We start from the raw sequence: 22346 nt of genomic DNA on the forward strand, positions 1-22346 counted from the left end.
TGTATCAATTTACTTCTTTCTTTGGAGATAGCCAGTGGTGATTCTAGAGTCTGTTGGGGCCCTAGGGAATTAATCAATTGGGTGGCCCTCCAACCAGAGTCCATCACCATCATGTCTGCCAGCCAACGCTTACTCCTCTTCCTCTTTTGTCCTGTTTATTTTATTTTCTCACATAGACAGATCATTCATTTTTCTTCTGTGACTTTCATTAACAAACTTGGGTTTTCACAGCAATAATGCATGCGATGCTTAGCAGGTCAATGACATTGAGTGCACATTTTTGGCCACTGCTTTGGTTTGAGTTTGTGAGCTATCTGGGGCCCTTTACTGCTCCGGGGCCCCAAGCAGTTGCCTGCCTCGCCTGTTGACAAGCAGCAGCACCTCTGGAGATAGCCTAGCTCTTCGGGGACAAATAAAGTTGAAGTTGAGTTAATGCTGATATTGACACAACCATAGAAAAATGATTGGGTAGAGTTTGTGGAAATGGGTGTCTCAATGTCAGTACACCTAGTCACGTTGAAAGCAGGGGAAAAAACGCAGTTGTTTCTTTTTTGGTGTCTGACTACCAGAGCATGTATTATAGTAGCCACTAATCGCAAGTTTGAATGATAATAGGTGATAACATGGTTATGCAATTAACCATATTATGGTTGAGGTGCCCCCTCTAAATATGTTATAGAGCTATAAATTATCTAACTTGATGTATATGAATAATTGAATAAATGCATTTGCATATTTTGACAGACTTCTGAACAAAAACTTTCCTCCATCTGCAGTAATGCACATTTGGTATGCAATACATCTGTCCTGTACATCTATGAACTGCAAACATAGCCTTGCTTGTTTTAGGAATGGCACTTGCAGTATTCACTATTTAGTATGCTCAATGAGGCTCAATCCAAAGTATTTTCATGTATCCTATTTCCTCTGTATCATCAGCAACTGTTTTTGTAGCACCTAGAATGTATAATGTTCTCTCTTCTGCCATGACCCACTTTCCCCTGGGTTTCATTAAAGTTTTATTTTATCTAATTAAATCTTTGAAGAAATAAGACAGCGTTTTTTTAAATGTATTTACATAAAGTTTCACATCATATTGCTAGTGTGTGACAATATGAGACACATTCATTGAATTGGTTAGGATAACATTGGAACTGCTTTGCATTATTTGGGCAGTTTGGTAAAGACTCCTTCAGCACTCGACATGCACTGCAGCAGGTCCCGAAGAACAAAGCACAGGAAGAGAGGGATCGGAAGGGGCCACGGGGAATAGAGAATAGAGAGAAAAAAGAGACAATACTGACCCTTATTAGAAAGAGGGCAGAATTAAGATGCAGCTCTATTTCTTTGAAGAATACTTGAGAGCTAATCAAGGTGTAAGTTCACTGCCTAGTTCTTGAAACATTTACTGAAAAAAAAAGGCCATTTGGAAAACAGTTGGTGGAAGATTGAAGGAGGATTGTGAATTGTTGTTAAAAATTAAACTCAGCTCTTCCTGGGGGATTCCGAGGATGTCCCAGGTCTCATGTGATATGTAATCCCTTCAGTGTGTTCTCGTCTGCCCCAGGGTCTCCTCCCAGTTGGATGTGCCTGGAAGGAATTCTTATCAGATGCCCAAACCAGTGAAGAACTAGTCAGGCTGGTAAAAGAAACTGAGAAGCCTGGCACACAGATCCCTGACAACACACATTAGCCTCCTCAGATTTTTTGTTGATCAGGAAAACACACATGAATAAAATATTTGGTGCCTTGCTTGGTATTTCAATGTCCAAGGCACCATGGCAACAGTCCTTTCGAGTACAACAGCTCAGCAAAGATATGAATCTTCAGTAATGAAAAAGAATATAGATATTTCTCATAGCGTCCTTTAAGGACACTATATCTTCGCACACCGGCAACGGAAGCTGCTTTGTCTTTTTGTCCCTAATCAAGCAGACTCAGCTGTGCACTCAAAGTGCCCATGACTGCAAAATATCTTGACTGTAAAATTAAGTGTCTTCCTTTAGGAATGTGTTTGTTGTTGAACTCTTCACATACCTTCAGGAAAATGCTGATAAGTTCAGCACACAAAAATACATTTCCTACACACAAAATAAATGGCAAGCCCAGCAGAGGTGGCCAGCATTCTTATAATAATCGCTCTGCATTTACATGTCTATATAAATTACTGTAAAAATGTGATCCTTATATTTTACACTGTAATTTGTCACTTGATAAAGTCATCAATTCTAAGCTTATTTTGCTTTTGCAGCCCAGCTTGAAACAGGCCAATAGGCAGCATCTCTCCTAGGTTGATCCCTCAGCTCTATAAACGCACAAATCACAGCTGTGCAGCTATAGCCATCAGGCATGATATAAAAGCATATGTGGTGGGGGGGGGGGGGGGGATTTGTTGTGTCAGCAACTTTCTGGACTCTTGATAAGATACTTACATAAGAACATAGAAAGCTACAGGAGAAGATAGGCTACTAGTGATTTTCAGGATAGGAAATTTGAAAGAGGAGCACCTTTCACCCTGTCATGCACTCATTTCCTCAAACCTTGTAATGCATATAATTTGAAGTTTACATTACAGGGGATGCTATTCAATTGATTAGGCTATGTGAGCTTGATGTTACAGAGCTGGTAGTTTTTTTGTTACAATTGCCATCACAACAGGAGGTCTGATTAGTACATTTGAAGGCTATTTATCAGACTTAGACTGGAAAACATAAAGGAGAACGGTTGCAGATGCTTGATTTCCTTATCCCATCGAGCAGCAGAAGACCCATGTTAATTAGATGTTCTGAAAGCACCGTCTCTATCCTCGCAGCTCTCTTCTTTAAGAGCCTCACTCGTTTATCTGGTCAAATGTAGATGCCCGAGCACAAAGCGTTGTGAGCGCGTGAGAGCTGTCCGAGGTTAAGGTGGTTACTTAATGGTTTCTAAATTGGGATTTTGTCGGTTGTTGGAGGGTGAATTTAATGCACTGGCGTATCCCGGTGGTTGCCTAGTAACGCGCTGGCAGTGGGCGCCGTACAGAGATCTGTGTGGTGGGCGCTCCATTAAAACCGTTGGCGCTCCTGACCTTGGCGTCGTGAATGCGCAAAGCACACAGACTGTGTGTGCAAAGCAGGAGAGATAAGAGTACAGATCTGTGTGTTTGATACTGGAACAGAGGGGGGGGGAACATTTCACACACAGCCACATTGTCTCAGGAAGCGAGAGTGACGGGCATGGTATGGAGGAAATCTCGAGATGGAGCGCGTATTATCAGCTTCTGTAAAAGCAGGTGAGTTAACCTAATGATTACGTGTGTGCGTGTAGGCTGTTTTTTATTTTTTATTTTTTTACTTTACGATATTTGTTTGGATTGATCACTTACACCCTCTACAATTATTTCACCCATGTCGATTCTAGATGATAAACCTTGCTGTAGCCTATCATTTGGTAGATCGCTATTTCCCCCCCAATTTATTTTTTTTATTTCCCCTGTCCTAGACCTAGATTAAACAAGCTCCTCGCTGCACACACACACTACAGCAGTTTGTCGATGCTATCGGGGCTGTGGCTTGCTTTTCACTGTGAGTCTGCATGCATTCATTTATAAAACACCGATCCATATGTTGAGCGCTACCTGCATGTTCGCTATAAGGTATTCTCCCCTGCATCAAGCCCTGGTCTTGATTATTTCTCAGCTAAATTAGGGGGGATTTGGGGAATCCGGTAAAACGGTTTTGATCCTTACCACAGTCGAATTACAAGGGCATCAGGAACCCAGCTCTGTTGTTTGACATGCCAGGCTCCTTCTCAAAATGCTTTCATTTTAAGGGCCCCGGGCTACAAGAAAAGAATCGATATGATGTTGTCCCAGAGATTTTTATAAGTGCTGAATTGGTGTTGAGTTGTGTGCCTGTCAGTGATGGAGGTGTAGCGATTGTAATGGTGGGAGAGGAACATGATTATAGCAATCATTCTAATAGGGCTGCAATTAGGATCCAGTCAGTCAAATGGGAATTAAAGTATTAAGAGTCCCAAGTAACCCACCATTGATGCATAAACACCTGCTGCAAAATAGCACATTAATGACATGCAATGGTTTTTTGGTATTTTTATACTCAGATATTGATTTGATGCATGTAATAGGCAAGAAATAGCTTCGTCTTTCCTGTAGCTGCTGCTGTTCTTTTCTCCTGTTGTGAAATTACACAAAAACTTGTAGGGAATCTAACTTGACTGATTGATAAGCTTACGTTCATTACATTGCTCATTTGGTGTAAGATAAAATGTTTTATCCACATCTGTCCCATCCCTGAGCACAAGTTTAAAAAAAAAAGAAAAAAAAAAGAACACTCTGTAGCCAAGATTTAGTCTGTGACAATCTGCACAAGGATCTGTAAAACAAAATGAAGGTGCTGTTTACCATGCATAGCCCTGAAACCTTTTCGACTATTTAAACAAGTGGTTTGATTTGATAGCAAAAAAGCATAAATACATTTAGGCCAATATAAAGAATCAATGTATAATTTAGAGGAAAATGTCTAATAAGAACATTATTCTATACAGCAGAATGAGAAATTTGATTATTTCTAAAATGTGAACTGATTCGATTGTGGAATTGACTATAGAGGACAGAATAAACATGAGTGTTTATGTGAAGCAGTATAAATAGCCTAACTCAATTTTTGAGGAGGTTGATATGCTGTATATCTTGAATCACTGGCAGACTCAGAATGTTTGAACTGCAGGGGCAAAAATTAAAAAATCAAAAAAGGGCACCTGCTCTAGCAGTGGGGTAATAAGGCATCATTTATCGGGAAATAGTTAGAAATGTTTGTTAAGATTCAATGTTTTTTTTAATTATATTCCTGGAGGAGCACCCTGGAGGAAACGTTAACTCTTTTTTTGGCCACTGGAAGGGCACCTTGGAGGGCACTTTATCACATTTTGTCTACTAGGGCACACTGGAGACACCAGTGTTGGATGAAGTGGAAACTGATTCCCATTTTCTTTTGCTCTGTACAAAATTCGACGACCTGAGAGAGTTATTGTTTCATGAAATAGCTCGCCAAAAGCCTGAAATATTGTGGTGGCCCCGTGAGCACATCCTGGAATGGCTGTTTAAGTTTGATGTGTTTAAGCTTGTTGATTTTGTCAAGCATGGAAAAGAAAACAAGATAGTCTGTTTAATTTGAGGTGATGTTGTATTCATTTTCTTCCTTTTCTTCCATGGCAATGATTTATTGTAACCGACTATGCACTCTGATCCTGGAACGTTTAAATTCATGGTGTCATGTAAATCCAATATGTGAACTGGGGCTTATATGTATGTATCTATGACACAATAACAAAATAAAAAACCTTAAACTTCTAATGACTCCACAGCAGGTTTTGTGTGAAAAGAGAGGATTTTTCCCCCTCTAGATGATTTATTATCAGTGTCAGCCCCAAACCAGAAGATGTGTCCTGATCTACACTGTACAAAGAAAAAAAAAAGAACTGGTTCTTTATCTTTTCCATTTTAATGTCTTGGGAGTCATTCATCATTGTCACATAACAGATATAGGATTGGAACAAGTTTGGGCCTCTTCTGGCTATGGGGAGCATTTATAAATGTTAATTAATGCAGACAAAGCCGGGCAGAGATATACAATATGTCTAAAATGATCTTGTGTGATATTACTTTGATTTGTCCCCCTTTTTTTATAAGGCCAAACTGTGATGATGTCGTATCAGCTAATGTGCTAATGCACACCTGTGAAAGAGGACAAGAGTTGCCTTTATTTTTTGTGTTTATTTTGCTGCTAGTGTAAACTTTCAGCTGCAGGGACTTAGAAAAGCCAATGCATCACATCTATGGCTAATTAGCTTCTCATATTAGGAGGGAAGAAATTGTCCCCTGACTTAATAGCTACTGTAGCTTCATCACACTTGAAGAGAAAGCTATTTAGCTGCAGTCTCTCACAATCCTGGAGGCGGTACTCGTCAATAAGTTTGATTAGGTTGACAAGCTTGTTTTTGCTTTGTTCATTGACGAGCCAGTGAGATCCTGATGTTGAGCTTATTATGCTAACCACTATCTTAGTCTATGAGGATGAAGGCAGGATGCATTTTTGGATTACGAAGAAGCTGATTGGAAGAAGGACAACACTGTTCCCTCCTTGTAATTCTCCGTGGTTGTGCTCACATTTACCTTACAGATCCAAGAAAAAGGAATATCTCGCTTAGAAACAACCTTGATCAGTAAACCACACCTCCCTCCTTTTTTCAAAAGATAACCGTTTGTAGAAGTAAAAGAATGGTATGCAGTAGTCAAGAATAAAACAAATATCATTCTTAACAAGGAGGAAATAATTCTTTTCATCTGATATTGAATTCTCTCACTACCTAGAAGCCTTCGTCAAGTCTTTCAATTAACCTGCAATTACTGGGCTTTATAAGACAGGGGGCTGAGCATGTGTGGTCCCATCAGACATGTCTGTTCAAAGACACTTCCATTTTGCATCTTATTCTCAGTAGCTGGCAGTGTTGCTGAGATGAAAGACACACTAAAGAAGCCAACATTATTCATGATGTGAGATATTTGGTGTTTTTTGAAACATAATAAACACTGACACATCACAGTCGGATAAGATGTTTCTTTTTCTGTGTGGTCCTTTCTAATTTCTATAGTCAGTGCATATTAAAGATGTGTCAGTCTGTGGCTATGCTCACTTCACTTTGTTGCCTTTACATAAGAAAAGGGGTGCTTAACACCTTTTATCTTGAGATGCTTTCGCAACATCACTTCAACATCACAGCAGATGGATTTGTCCAATTCTGCTCATTGCCTCCCCCACTGATGAACACAGAGATCAGTATTCAGCGATTATACATTTCAAAGCATATATCTGCTTCTTTAAGAAAGCAATTTGTTGCAAAATGTTATTTGCATTAGAGGATGAGGCAAACTGATATCAAGTTTAAATGAAACTATATTTAAAGAGTCCTAGGATGAAGAGAGAGCATATTTGAAATGATAAGATACAATACAATACATCCAGATACGAGAAAAAATAAATAATACGATACAGTTTGATCAAATTCAATATAGTATTGGGTACAACACTGTGCAAGATACCACAACATGATACCATACCATACAATGCTACACAAAACAATGGGATACCATATGATATTAAATAAGTACAATACGGTTCAGAAAGATTAATATAATTTGATTGGCTTTAATATAATGCCTTATTAGAGTCAGTGCAGTTCATTACAATAGCACGATATGAAACGATGCTATACGACTCGACACAGGACAATGCGTTGTGATACAATATAAGAGAAGATAAGATTTGCATCAATATAATACAAGTGTACTGTATAATTTAAGAGGATGTAACAAAATACTTTATGAAATGATAAACTTTTTTTTTTTCTCCTACTGCTGCTAAAAGTTGGTCAATAACACAAGTACGACTTTCTTTTTTTTAAATTTAAGTTCTACATTTAACTCTTGTCCTTTTCTGATTATCTCTTTTCAGATTTGTGTACACTGCAATGAAAAGTGGAGGTTCCAAGAGTTCTTACCTGGCTGAGGTGTATTTGGATTTGATAACCCTCTGAACCAGAGGCTCAGTGAGTGATGTCTGTTTGACGGGGTCAACACAGACGGACTGAGTGGACACTACAGTGTGCATTTGTGCTGTGAAGGGCACTGTCCGGCCCAGACCATGTGGCTGGCTACATTTAGAGACCATCTGTTGCCTTCACACCTTCTCCATCATCAAGGGACTGTAACCATCACCCATTGTGCTCTTCTCTGGTGGATACTATGTTCCTGCTGGTCACTCACCAAGGCAACCAGCCAGAAATTCTACCCAACTGTGACCACCCAGTTTGGAAAACTGCGAGGCCTCCGGGTTCCTGTGCCCAGCGAGGTTCTAAGGCCCGTTGATCAGTATCTGGGGGTTCCCTATGCTGCTCCACCTGTTGGGGAGAAGCGTTTCATGCCCCCAGACCAGCCCTCTTCTTGGTCCGGTATCAGAAATGCTACCCACTTCATGCCTGTGTGCCCTCAAAACATCCACAACACGGTGCCAGAGATCATGATGCCCATATGGTTCACCTATAACCTGGACACGGTGGCCACATACATTCAGGATCAGAGCGAGGACTGTTTGTATTTGAACATCTACACACCGACAGAGGAGGGTGAGTTGTTTTGGTAGAATGGACAGCAAGGGTTCTCCATGTCCATTAGTCACTGATATTGTGGCTCTAATGTCATCACCATAAAGCATGTGTGTGACTGAACATTGTTCATGTCATTGCTGACACTAAAGGCTGATTTACCATCTCAGCAACACCATCTCTGTTTCTCTGCTTCTGTTGCAATCATATTTCATTAAAAATATTGATAATTTTTCCTCTTGCTGTATATGCAAGAATATGGAGATACAATAAGTATCATGATACAAGGTTTACATTCCCATATATTGGGACTTTGCTATTTTTAATTACATTTCCACAAAAGCTGTCACAGTAAAACACTCACACCACCACTTTCCTACAATGCAATATATACAATATAAGTGTGTCATTTATTTAAATAAATAGTGGTTTTCTTTTTAATTCACTTTCACAAAATATTGCCATAATTAAATGTAGTGATATTTTCCAAAATCCTCAATGTTCCCCTTGACACATGGTAATATTGCATCTAAAGTGAATTGCAACTGCCTTTAAGCACCTTAATATGTATGGACCTAGAAAGACATAACATAGATGTGCGGGGTATGTGTATGGGTTTCCCACTAATATACGCACAACAAAATATTGCTGAGGTAGGTGTTGTATAGGTGTAAGTATTGGTCCAAGGAAACAGAGTTTCAGCCTTAAAAATGATGATCCCAGCATATTTGGGGACCATCACTGAGCTTCAAATGTAATCATGAAGGATTACAAAGGAGAAGCTAGACAACCCAGCTGCCATGTTTGGGAAAAATTACAAATTCTTTATATTTTACTGAATCTCTGCTTGGTGCAGACACTGAGTCTGTTGGGGGCCAATTAGTGAGATACAGGAGTCAAGTCCTGTCTATCGCTTGCTGGTTTTATCCCATTTTTGTATAACAGAAACTGCAAAATGAACCAGCAAGGGAGTATTTGATGTGTGTGCTGTAAATCTGTAGATTAGCAGACCAGGGTCATACCAAAGAACTGCTATGTCTTCTCTGCATGTAGTGTTGACAAACTCTTATTCAGGTTCCTGCAATGGTCCAATTAAACATTGTTCTGTGGATTCAGAGTATTTCCTCCCTCGCCAGCAGTATAATACACAACTTCCAGCATTCAAAGTTGAACAGTGTTCAGCTTTTGTATGTAACACGGCACTCTTTTACTGACTTTTCTATAGTCGCGTAGCAACAACACATAAACAGCCTGCTTGAGAGAGAGCTGTCCAAAATGGTGCAGCAGCCCACGTTTTATAAAGCTCCTGTTCTAAGTGCTGCCTCCTCACCCCACACACAAGCAGGTTAATTAAATTTTACATTTACATTCACGTTGCATTCAGAGGAAACAGCATAGCCCATATAGGTTCCATACAGTCTCATTCTTTAGGCTGTGTCGTTGTGTATTTCAAATGCACTATATGTGTTTTTACTGGTGCAAAAAACTCTGCTGTTTTGACTTATCAACAGTTTTAATGAAAGAGTGTATTTCTGAAATGATTTAATATTCATTTGTGTTCCCTGATGCCCCAATCAAGTCATAGTTCATTAATAATTCATCAATAAGCCATACACTGTACCTCATATATCCTCAGGATAACTATGCTGCAGTGAGAGAATCAACATGAGAGTTTGTGTTAAAATATAATTGCACCGAGTGATAAAATGAACCAAGAAAGATGTATTCCTACTGTCAAAACAGAGGCAGCTGGGTCAATATAATGATGCAGATAATAAAGCATTCAGAGGTAACACTGTGTGTTTGCACAGACACACAATGTGCCATTTCCTACAAACTTATAACAAGGAACAAGGCTTTGTTGACTTGGTAAAAAACAGATTCCAGACACTTGTGAATTTGTAACTCTACCTCATAATGTAATGGTGTCATGCATCTCTCAAGATTTAACATAATGCCATCCACATTTTGTCAGAAAGCAATTACAAGGAAAAAGTGCAAACATACTGTATGTAAATGGGCTAATCTTCTTTCTGCCTCTAATTTATGGATCTTTTTCCCTGATTCTGTCAGTTTGATTAGATCATACATATTAGAGAGACACATTCAACCACTCTATTTTGAATTCTCTACTTCTTTTTTGTCCTCATGTGAATCCCAGGGAGCCAACACAGGAAAAAGGGGGCGGCTTTCTCACATGCCGAGGTTCATATATCTGAAGGTATTTTTTCAAGAGCTCACAATCTTGATGCATGGATTCTTTTGGCTTGAGTTTCTTCTTTTTTTTGGATGAAGATCTTTCAATTTTTACTTTACTGAGGAACTGCGGGTGTTCTTTTATTTGAGAAGGAGTAAGAATAATGTTGTCAACTGATTTATGATTACATAAGTTTGCTGCATCTCATGTCTTGAATTGAGCACAGTTGCAATCCTCTCAATATGTGCTACATCTGTGCTGCTGTGCAGATTGATCCAGAGATGCATTATCTACTTATCTGTCTCACAGTTCCCTTTTTAAAGACCTTCAATGGTCAATACATTTAGTTGGGCTGCAAACATGGTGCAAAGATTTTGTAATTTAGTGAAAAATAAAGCTTATTTTTGACATTGCATTCATTGAAAACAAAAGTTGAATGTTATGTGGTACTTAAATGATAAAGTCTACACTGAAAAATATGTATTTTCTTAATTTGTGCATGAAAAACTGAAAAACTCAGAATTCTATAATATTGAACATTTGACTCAACTGAGATCTAACCACAAGTTATATCAATATATTCTTTACTCTTTTGATCCCTGAACCAGATACTTTCAGAGCACAACAATGCAAAGTTAAGCATGTAGTATTAAAGCGGTTAATTACTCTTAATCCTTTTTATTCATACACCCCTTGTAAGATTGTATTTCCCATGCATTTTCTGAATGTCATTACAGCTTCCAAACCTCAGGCCCACCACTGCTTCTGAGCACCTTTTCTAAGCAGCAGTTCCCCCATACCTCATACTGATCTCCCTCTGACTCATGCTGTTTATATCAAGTTTTATTAACAGTGCTCCATTAACTCTCTGTTTCATTACTGTTGCCTCTGCAGTTGTTTGCTCAGCATCTATGTATGTGTGTGTGTTGATGTTACAGATATAAGGGACTCTGAAGCTCGACCTGTAATGGTGTACATCCACGGAGGCTCGTACATGGAGGGCACGGGGAACATGATGGACGGCAGCGTGCTGGCCAGTTATGGAAATGTTGTTGTCGTTACGCTCAACTACAGAATCGGAATATTAGGTGAAGAACGCGTCGATGTGTGGTAACTTTTTATGACAGTTTAGATTCGGTCTTTAGACCCTCAGATTTAACTTGTTGATTTCCACTTCTGTTGCTTTTATGAACTGAAAAGTGCAGACCACAGCCCTAGAGATGATTGATTTTTAAAACTGATACCCACACTGACATTAAGGTGTTAAAAATAACTCTGATTTTGGATCGCTGGCCAAAATAGAAAAAAATGCAAATTTCACCTCTTCTAAGCTGGCTTTATAACTGACATGTGCCTGTAAAGATACTTTTTTCTTATAAAATAACTTTATTATATTCAATTTTTACACATTTTCAGCCAATTTTTGTAACGGCATTATGAAAACATGTCCCAATCACCTCAAGCATTTAATGTCTGCAATTTCAAGTCCTCCAATCAGCTTAAATTGGGAAATGCAAACTAATACTGATACATTTGTGATAGTCCCACATTAACTAAAAATTATTGACCAACCGATGTATCAGTCCATCTCTAAGAGAGACATTAAAATGTGAGATAATTCATGAAATTATGGACAACTGAGAACTTGGACTTGGCATGGTTTGATTTGCCTTCAAACTTTGGCCTCAGGGGAAAATCGATGCAAATACATGCTCTGTCCTTGTCTAACAGAGACTTTTAAGACTTCTTTTGAAAACACTATTTACCTTCCTTATCTATTCTGTACAAGATAATCAGCTTCTGTTGTTCTCCAAAGAAAAATGATTTAAATACTGTATGCAGGGATGCAGCATTCACAAGCACTCACAAGGTCAAAAGTTTTTCATATCACTGCGTTTAACATTCAAAAGAGTGTGTTGTTTAGATGAGATGAGACAAGGGAATAAGTAATAGGATCAATTGTAAGAGAACCAGTGACCTCTGTGTGGTTTTATGAAATGCATAAAGGAAAGGACAAGCTAAGGATTTTAGGCATATTACATTTTATAAAGTCCCATCCAAGGAGAGCAAGATTTGAAGAGCTGAGACCATATCTCTAGCTGCATGGAGACTTTTACAAAGAGTTGACTAAAGTAGTCGAGACACTGGGAGAGAGCAGAGGCGTATTTGCACCTGAGGGGAAACGGTGTCAGTTCATTCCGATGCCCTGCTGGGCTACAACTTTAGATCAAAGCTGTTACAGATACTGTGGATCTCCTCTTCAGCACTGTTGTGTCTTCATATACTTCAGGCTTCCTTAGTACCGGGGACCAGGCTGCAAAGGGAAACTACGGACTCCTGGATCAAATCCAAGCTCTCCGTTGGATCAGTAAGAACATTGGATACTTTGGAGGAGACCCAGGTCGCATCACTGTTTTTGGATCGGGAATCGGTGCCTCCTGTGTCAGTCTGCTAACTCTGTCGCACCACTCTGAGGGTGAGAACCTGCCAGTCACCTCCTCAATGATCTCAATACTGATTTATTTGTAGTTAAAGTTGAAGAATTAATTACTAATGATTCAAGAGTAATGTCAAAATTCACAAACTTTAGATGTAAAATCTCATTTTATTTTAATCATATCAATTTCATATCTTGAAGATGTCGCTTTTTAAACAATAATTTTAACTAATTTCTTCTCAGTTTCAAGTGCAGAATGAAATAGTCTGTCAGAGAGATGAAGTGTCATGATATGAGAGTAGAATAAATAATTTGTTAAGTAAGTGATTGCTTTTGTTCCCCCTATACTCAGTCTAATCAGTCTAAAAGCTTTGCCTCTTCAAATGTGAAGCTCTTAAAGATGGCTGCAGGCATTATAAAGTTTGCACCATGTCATCACGTTTACCTGTGACCCTTAGCTTTCCTACACGATTCATGTTACTATAAGCTTCAAATCTGTTTATTTCTCTTTTTGTCTGCCTGCGCAGATGTATAGTTCTCTAAACAAACATCAACACATTGTTTCAACGTATTTTAAAGTGTAAACTTTTCAAATTCAAGTGAAGTGCAAAAGTATTGTACTCAAAATATACATACACAAATGCATCATCCATACAGTTTCACTGCTTTAATGTAGCAGCTGGTAATGTTAGGCCTAACTTTTTCTACTTCATTTACACGGTGGTAGTTTTTGAATCCTCATATTTGAATTATAAGAACATGGTTTATAAGAACAGTACGTGCTGAAATTGACCTCTCACCACTTTCTGTAAAATGACTTGAGAGAAGATGCTGATTACCAAAGACAAAGTTGGTTTGAAGGATGAAGAAAGATCAGTAAAACATCAAGATTCTTCAGATATTTATGTAAATGCTAATATTCAGAGAGATAAGCTGAAGCATTATTTGAAAATGGTCCAGCTCTAGTTAAATTTGAAGTGCAAGTATATGTAATCAACGGTTGATACAACATATTGGAAAAGGACAAAATCAAAGTTATACTGAGAATCCTGGAAACTGGAATCGGATTTCAACTTACAAGAAAAAAAGGTTAAAGTTTCCCATTTTTTCTCTTTAGCCGATATCATGTCTTTTGGTTAACACTTGTTCAAAGCTTCTTGCCGGAATCAGAGGGGCATATTTCAATATGGGTGACCCACTTGGGATTAAAACCTCTTATCTTTGCCGTATTGTTGCTCCGGCCGTCCTATTGAAGCTGGACAGAATCACGAGAAGGGCAGAAATTGTGTTTTCTCATCAATGCCAGGGAGGCTGCGGCAACTGTCCTTTGTAAGGTTCCTATTTGATGCCCAAGCTCGGCTGCAGTGAATTTACAAAGACCTCCGGCTGTCTTTGAAGTAGACTAGCTAGCTGCTGCACCCTATCCCAAAAAAAAAAAAGTAATAAATGACAGTAAAGGAGGTTGAAAGTGACACTGGTTCTGCACTCTTTTTCCCAAAGACTTCGGTAACCTCACCAGAGTGTTTTTCAGTTGATACATATCATTTGTCAGTTTAGGTGGTAGATACAGAAATCCCCAGAGACAGAGGTGACTCACTGCATATAAACAATTCAACAGAGTGATGTTTACTGTATCAACATTGAAGGATCAGGGTTACTGCATATTCAGCTCCCAGCACGGACCCTCCACTGCACACTTGGCATCAGCAGTGTATATGTAAGCTAAGCAGCTTGTTAGACACACAGTATTAACAATCCCACAATTACAGTGTGCCTTTGAATAACTGGTATACATAAAAGTAGACTCCCACACACAGAAACAGTGATGCAAATTGATCATTATTTTGACTTGTATTCATTGCCATATATATAGTATATGACAACATGTGAAACATATGAGAGAATCAAAAGCGAAAAGCAATTTTATTTTCTTATATTTTACAATAGACTGGGCCAATATCCTAATACCAGTACACTTCTTTCTAACACCCAGTTCACAGAGCAGCCTCACACTAGACTGGTTTAACTATCTGGCTAGTATTCAGAGTAAATCACATTTAGCCATTCTTTTTTACTAACAAACCTTTGATTTAATTATGAATAGCAATGAGTTTAAAGTGAATCTTGTATTTGCTTGGGGAGCAGCCTTTAGAGGTCTGTGTTAAAAAAAAAAAAGAAAATCACATATTAGGCTGATAGGGTATTCGAGAATGGAAAGTTAAAGATGTGATGATTAGCAAAGTGAATTTTTGAGTGGGAACTTTTTTTTTTATGTGGATCATTTGGTGCTGATACTGTATGACTCTAAAAGGGGACACCCTGCTTTCTTGGGAAAAAAGAAACTTGATTAAAGATAATTTAACATTATAAAACGTTACAAACGCTGTCCGCATCAGCTGTGATGCTCTGCTACGTGTGCTGCAGACAGTGTTGAGAGTATTGTTAACTATGTAGTCGTAGCAGACAAAGTGCCTGATGTCATCATTTCAAAACCACCCCTAGCATTGTTTAATGTATATTATGCTCTGTGAAAAGAGTGTTCTTATCAACACATATTGAAAACAGAAACATGCCCATATATCTTTGATAGACCATTATGAGTCAGCAGTATTGGCTAACAGATATAGGTTTACTGTATGTGTCAGGCTAAACTAATAATGTGAATTTTAAATCACTAACCTCTTCTTTTCCGGCCTTCTATTGTTGTTCTTGGGTTTTTTTGTGTTCCAAGGTTTGTTCCACAGAGCCATTATCCAAAGCGGGTCGGCCCTGTCGAGCTGGGCTGTCAACTACCAACCAGTAAAGTATACTCGCATGCTAGCTGAGAGGGTTGGCTGCAACGTGCTCGACACCGTGGACATGGTCTCCTGCCTACAGAAGAAGAGTGCAAAGGAGCTCGTGGAGCAAGACATCCAGGCTGCCCGATACCGCGTGGCTTTCGGCCCTGTTATCGACGGAGACGTCATCCCAGACGACCCAGAAATCCTGATGGAACAGGGCGAGTTTCTTAACTATGACATAATGCTGGGTGTCAATCAGGGCGAGGGACTGCGCTTTGTGGAGAATGTGATGGACCTGGAGGACGGCGTGTCTGGCAGTGACTTTGACTTTGCTGTGTCAGACTTTGTGGACAGTTTGTATGGCTACCCAGAAGGAAAGGATACACTGAGGGAGACGATTAAGTTCATGTACACAGACTGGGCGGACAAGGACAACCCAGAGACCAGGAGGAAGACCCTAGTGGCTCTCTTTACCGACCACCAGTGGGTGGAGCCCTCAGTGGTGACAGCTGACCTGCATGCCCGTTACGGCTCACCCACCTACTTCTACGCCTTCTACCACCACTGCCAGAGTCTGATGAAGCCGGTGTGGTCAGACTCTGCACATGGAGACGAGGTGCCTTACGTGTTTGGCATCCCCATGGTGGGTCCCACTGATCTGTTCCCCTGTAACTTCTCCAGGAACGACATCATGCTCAGCGCTGTGGTCATGACTTACTGGACCAACTTTGCTAAGAGTGGGTGAGTAGCAGCAAAACAGGAATCAAGTTCATTTTACTTGAATGCTGGATATTTTACTATAGTTGGATGAAAATATGATTCAATAACACAATTGACCTCAAGACCTTACCTGGCACCTGATTTCCCTGATTCCTGATTTCTACTACAATTTGAATTCCTTTACCATAAATGACAGTGAGATTCAGCTAAACAAAACCGTATCAACCTTGTTAGTTAACAAGATCTTGTCTGTGATAAGTGGTGCAAACAAATGTGAATTCTGGAATTAGCTCTCTTAAATAACCACATCTTACTTTTAGCTTCTGCTTGCTCGAACTGATTTGACCTCACCATCAATGTAAAGAACTGGCTCCTTCTCTCTCTGCCTGACTGTATAGTCGAATAAAATGATGAAACTGTAGAATACAGACAACACACGCAATCCAAGGAAAGCTGTTTCAAATGCCATGTTGTCTTTTCTTTTAAGAGCCAAGTTAGCCTTCTGTGTAAACTCTCTTTAAACACAAAGCAGATTTTCATCGCTTTGGGCAGACTTTCTAAAGATGATTGATCTTTAAAGGTTACAGCTTCAGTCACATAAATAGTTAAAGCACTGTTGAATGAAATGCTCTTTACAATGTATACCACAAACCCTCAGCATGTTGTGATTTCAAGTAGTGGTGACAAAAATAATCAATGCCAAAATGTAGCATGCTGTATTACACATTACTGATAGTAATTAGTAAGTGGTACCTAATATAAATGTATTTATACTTTTGTACCATAAATTAGTGATACACTTTATTAATGCCCCAGTAAAAGAGCTCACAAAAAAGGAAAATGTAATAAAACAAAAACAAAAATGGGCTGACAATAATTAAATATAATAAGAACAAAATAATATTAACAATAAATATATAGTTTACATCCGGTATACAACAAGTTTTTAAAAACACACAAAGGGAATATAATATATATAGCAGAGATAAACTCTTCTTAACCTATTTAACAATGGATGTCAAGCACTTATTTTGGATTACAGAGAGACAAAACACATATGCATTCTTTAGGCTTCCTTTTGGCACATGCAATGTATCTGTTTTGGATTATAAATATTCTTTAGCAAACATTTTTGATTTTTAAGCCTTATAAAGATTTCAGCCATGAAAGTTTATTGTCTCTGACAGGCTATGATTTGATGTTGTCTGATATCACACTCTCACTGACTCAGCACTGGAGTATCATGCTGTTAAAGTGCACCAGAGTGAAGCTCTGCAGCTCTCCCTCTGACAGCTTGTTATACGATTTGTCATAGAGAGGTAAAGATTTCTTCTTGTTTTAAAAGATAAGAGACACCTAAGTGATTCACACTGTTGTGGAGGACTCCTTTGATGTCCTCGCTGCAGTTCACATGTACAGCTGCATTGAGTCTTAGTGGAGGATGACCCTCAGCAGCAGGAGGACGCACCACGGGTCACTGCAGGCTGCTGTTTCAGTGTGACGGCATAAGGGAATGCTGAGCCCTTGAGGAGACATAGTGATATTACATTGTGTTGCCCTACTTTTTTGCCCTTAGTCTTTTTCTTCATTAGCACACCATTAATAAGGTTGCTTTCCTTTAACAGTTTAATTTACTATTAAATGATGAAATAAAATGTCTATAAATCTATTTGAAAAAATCCACGAGAAGTTTTTAAATACATCTTGTTCTGAATCCATTTGGCATTAAAATCCAAAATCCACAATAGCCTGCTCACCATTTACCATAGGGTTGGGTTACAGTAAACAGTAGACATATATAAATTTTAGAAAAGACACATTTTTCTCACCTACGTTTTTGTGATAACCCTGAACTAAGGTTAAAATGGACATGGTTACTCTGTGATTTGTTACAAAAATCATGCATTAAAAGCAGGGTTGGTCATTTTCTCCAGATACACCTTTTAAGATTTTGGTTGAAATTTTCTTCATGTCTTGACAGACATTAATAACTCATGTGCTCTGAAAAAGGAACGCAGAAAATCCATCATCTGTAGAAGTTTGTAAGCATGTAAAAACTTTGACCAATGTCTGCCACGAGGTACCAATTTGATGAACCAATCATATCATGCCTTTGGACCAATGGCGCTTGTGCATGTAAGTGAGGGGTGTGGCTGTTGAGGGAGCACAGAGGGGAGGGGTGGGTGCAGACGGAGCACTAAGGGAATGCTACTTTCAAAATCAGGCTAGTTTTCGAAAATTACCAACCCTGCCTTTAAATTTGGCTAACCAGTCGTTATTTAGGCTATCAACACTCAGCATGGGTGACCATTTTTGGCTGCGAGTGTTGTGTCAACTTTAATTATGTATTTTTGGTGGTGGATGTGCATAGGCAGTTTTGTTCCCCAAAAAGTATGGCGTTAGCTAAAGCTAAAGATATCACCATAACAGCTTTTGGGGGAAAAAAAAGAGGTAGTCATTAAACATTAGCATCTAGGCAAAAGATTCATGTGTATGCTTACTGTACTGTGATATGGATAGCAAAGCCTAATCTGGTGACTAATTGGCATGAATAATTTTCAGATAAAAAAAAAAAGCCTCTGCTTCCTGGCCTGATTCCTAACCAGACTTCTCAAACATGATATCCTTATTTTCAAATTGGCTGTTGTTGTGCCCACAGCCAGAGAGATGTATGTCAAAACTAGTGAGGTATCAATCAAAACAGGATTTCACATGCATAGTCTTGGGAAAAGGTCAAAACAGCTAAACTGTTTTTAATCAGGTTTTTAAGAGATACACATTCTTATATATCTACCTCGTATATTATCTCAAGACAAATTAACAGTGCCTAGTATTTGGAAAAAGTTCCTACCAAAATTTTCCATAAAGGCTACTTTCATTAAGGATTTTTCCACCTCTTTTTCTTTATCCTTCATGTTTTTTCTCTTTAATGTGTACATAGGGATCCAAACAAGCCAGTGCCGCAGGACACGAAGTTCATTCACACGAAGGCAAACCGCTTTGAGGAGGTAGCGTGGTCTAAGTATGACCCCTACGACCAGCTGTACCTTCACATCGGCTTGAAGCCTCGTATCCGGGATCACTACCGTGCAACCAAGGTGGCCTTCTGGAAACACCTGGTGCCCCATCTCTACAACCTCCATGACATGTTCCACTACTCCTCCACCACCACCAAGGTCACACCGCTGGATCCCACCCAGTCTAACGGGAAGAGGCCCGGCAGCACCGGCAGACCTCCTTTATCCAACGGCCTTAACGAGGGTGAAAGCGGGAGAGAGATGGGTCCGCTGATCATGCCCAACCCAAGAGATTACTCCACAGAGCTCAGTGTCACCATCGCCGTAGGGGCATCATTGCTCTTCCTCAATGTCCTGGCCTTCGCCGCTCTCTACTATCGCAAGGACAAGCGCAGTCGGCAGGACACATCCCAGCAGCCCAGTCCTCAGCGGGACAGCAAGGGCAACAACGTGGGCCACACCACCACCATCGATGAGACCCTGTCGTCACAACGGAACCAGTGCGAGGCCCTTCACAACCCACTTCACGTCTCGCCCAGCATGGACTACTCGCTCAGCCATCGCCGCTCCCCTGACGACATCCCTCTGATGACGCCCAACAACATCACCATGATCCCCAACTCCCTGATGGGCCTGTCCAACATGAGTCCATACAGCACCTTCCCTGCTGGTTACAGCTCCGCAGGCTTGCCCAGCACCCACTCTACCACACGGGTATAGCCTGGCAAAAGACCAAAGGAGCTGGAGTTTGAAACTGTGTTGTACGCAAAACATGGAAATGTAAAGCTGTATTTAGGCTGTGTAGGTAAAATAGGATTGATTATGTTTGTTCTGTCTTTTCCAAAGGTGTACTACCGCCTACATCCTGCCTTTGCTCTCTCATAATAGGAAGTGTAACTGCAGAGTCATTTTCTAATAATCATTTTCAAAGGCAGACAAAAAGAAAAAGTGCATTTCATTTTCCACTATGGCTTTTTTGGAACTTTACCTAGCAAGAACTTAGTATAATGTTTATACAGTTGGATTTGTATGGGAAGCTTTTTCTTACTCTGTGATATATATTTTCATCTTGTGGAACAAAGTGACATTACAACACGAGGTGGACGGAGGGGAGATCTGGGCGGAAAGCTGTATTATTATGATTATTATTGATATTATCAAGCTATTTTATACATATTTCTCATGGTACATTGCTTATAATGAACTGTATTTTTACTGTAAATACTTTAAAATGCCTTGTAAACCACTCACATAAGGATTTACTGTGGAATCACAACAGCAATGGACAAAATTTTCCTCAAATACTGTTCACACATGCGGTGAAATATCTCTCTGGTAGTGCAAAATATAGCACCCAAATGTGTGCCAGTGGGTGGTTGGGTGTATGTGTGGGTTATTGAATGTGTGTGTGTGTGTGTGTGTGTGTGTGTGTGTGTGTGTGTGTGTGTGTGTGTGTGTGTGTGTGTGTGTGTGTGTGTGTGTGTGTGTGTGTGTGTGTGTGTGTGTATGAACTGACAATTGCGCTAGAAAACTGTAAATTAGGCATTGTTTGGATTCTATAATTCAGTTTGGCATATGTATTGTCGTGTAATCTATTGTAGTCTATTTGAGTATCCTTGCTATATGTTTTGCTTCATGTGTCTTTAATTTTTTGCTCAATACATTGTAGAAATATAGCTTCTGCTTTACTATGAAAAGAAAATCGCTTCAGATGTGTTTCCTACTCCAACCAACTCATGGTTCTTTTGGCTTGCCTTCTTTGTACAGAATAACCTTAGACCTGCATTTTATTTGTCCTTTGATGATTATGATACTGTAAGGTCTTCAGAGGGATAACTGTAATTACATTGTAATTGTATGTATACCAACTCAATTATTCAAAATTTAAAAGGAGTTTCATGAAACTTAAAGATTATCACTCCTCTTAGTGGTTGGACCCTGTGCATACCACCACATAAACAGGGGTCAGTCATTACTGAATTGACATGATGATATTAAGCTTTGAAATTTGATTTCTTTGAACCTATCATATGTTGTTTAATCTACATGAGACAACTATTAAAGATTTTTAAAACTAAGGAGGACTCTTGTCACAAGTTGGGATTTGATCAATCATATGGTTAATGTAGGTATTCCGGGACTAAAATGTGTTTCAAAAAGTAGGAGGTTCCCAACAGTTTTAGAGTTGGCATCATATCTTTGAGCCTGTAATGACTGCTAATAGATGAGAAAGTTGTGAAAGTTTATGATTGTTACCAAAAACTGAGTTAACTATATGTGTAAATTCTGGGCCAATATATTGTTTATTATTGAACAATATAGTGAAGCCATGATGAAGGAACTTTCCAAAGATCTTCATCCCGGCAGCACAGAGGATCTGTATTCACCCCAGTTTAAAGGTAGGCAGCCAAGAAAAGTGCCATTAGTCCAGTGTCTGACGTAATTTAAGTCAGTTCAATTAAACTAATGTATGATAAAAACAATATTATAACCCTTCTGTTTTCACAAGCCTAAATATCCTACCCAACTTTTTAGCTGATGGACTTTATTGGCGGTAATGTTGGACAGCTTTGGAGAGGAAAATTATTTCATGAAGAAACGTTGAAATCTTAATGTTTCTACCTTGACAACATAATTTCGTTTTGTGTAACAGTAGCCTTGCTCACAATGGCTTTCTTAAGCTAATGTTAGCCTTCTGTTCTGCTAACTTTATGATAATTGTTTCGGCACCCCTACTTTTCAGGTCCCTGGACATGACCTGAATTTGTTTCCTACTGCTGTTGCTCTGATCTTGCTGCAATTTTAGGGGTAATCTTTAAAGACGTTTTAACCTGGTGCCTCATGGCTGGATGCTTCCCAAGCAGAACACAGAGGCTCAGAACACACACACACACACACACACACACACACACACACACACACACACACACACACACACACACACACACACACACACACACTCACAAATGAACACCTTACTTAATGGGGAACAGATAAGTCATACCTTTACAAGTCATACAATTCAAACCCAAAAC

The 22346-nt window shown here is 39.3% G+C and overlaps 1 protein-coding gene across 3 annotated transcripts; it reads left to right on the forward strand.

The window, feature by feature from the left end:
- The first annotated feature begins 3026 nt into the window (after positions 1 to 3026).
- Positions 3027 to 20822, forward strand: nlgn3b (neuroligin 3b). 3 transcript variants are annotated; one of them, XM_020635540.3, is made up of 7 exons: positions 3027 to 3271; positions 7512 to 8181; positions 10322 to 10381; positions 11296 to 11445; positions 12648 to 12833; positions 15526 to 16315; positions 19236 to 20822. In XM_020635540.3, exons 2-7 carry the CDS (start codon positions 7701 to 7703, stop codon positions 20029 to 20031), a joined length of 2463 nt encoding a protein of 820 aa, XP_020491196.1. In that variant the 5' UTR covers positions 3027 to 3271; positions 7512 to 7700; the 3' UTR covers positions 20032 to 20822. The 3 variants fall into 3 exon arrangements, with proteins under 3 accessions (XP_020491196.1, XP_020491197.1, XP_065819450.1); XM_065963378.1 differs by lacking the exon at positions 3027 to 3271 and adding an exon at positions 3543 to 3563; XM_020635541.3 differs by lacking the exon at positions 10322 to 10381 and having other exon boundaries at positions 3028 to 3271.
- The last annotated feature ends 1524 nt before the right edge of the window (positions 20823 to 22346 follow it).

Source organism: Labrus bergylta, chromosome 14, assembly GCF_963930695.1.
Source record: "Labrus bergylta chromosome 14, fLabBer1.1, whole genome shotgun sequence".
Lineage (NCBI taxonomy): Eukaryota > Metazoa > Chordata > Actinopteri > Labriformes > Labridae > Labrus > Labrus bergylta.

Bases quoted from the DNA above. Each gene is read 5' to 3' on its own strand.
- nlgn3b (XM_020635540.3), top strand. From the start codon at position 7,701: ATGTGGCTGGCTACATTTAGAGACCATCTGTTGCCTTCACACCTTCTC. The intron at 12,834-15,525 runs GTGAGAACCTGC...TTGTGTTCCAAG, and splicing joins TCTGTCGCACCACTCTGAGG to GTTTGTTCCACAGAGCCATT. The intron at 16,316-19,235 runs GTGAGTAGCAGC...ATGTGTACATAG, and splicing joins ACCAACTTTGCTAAGAGTGG to GGATCCAAACAAGCCAGTGC.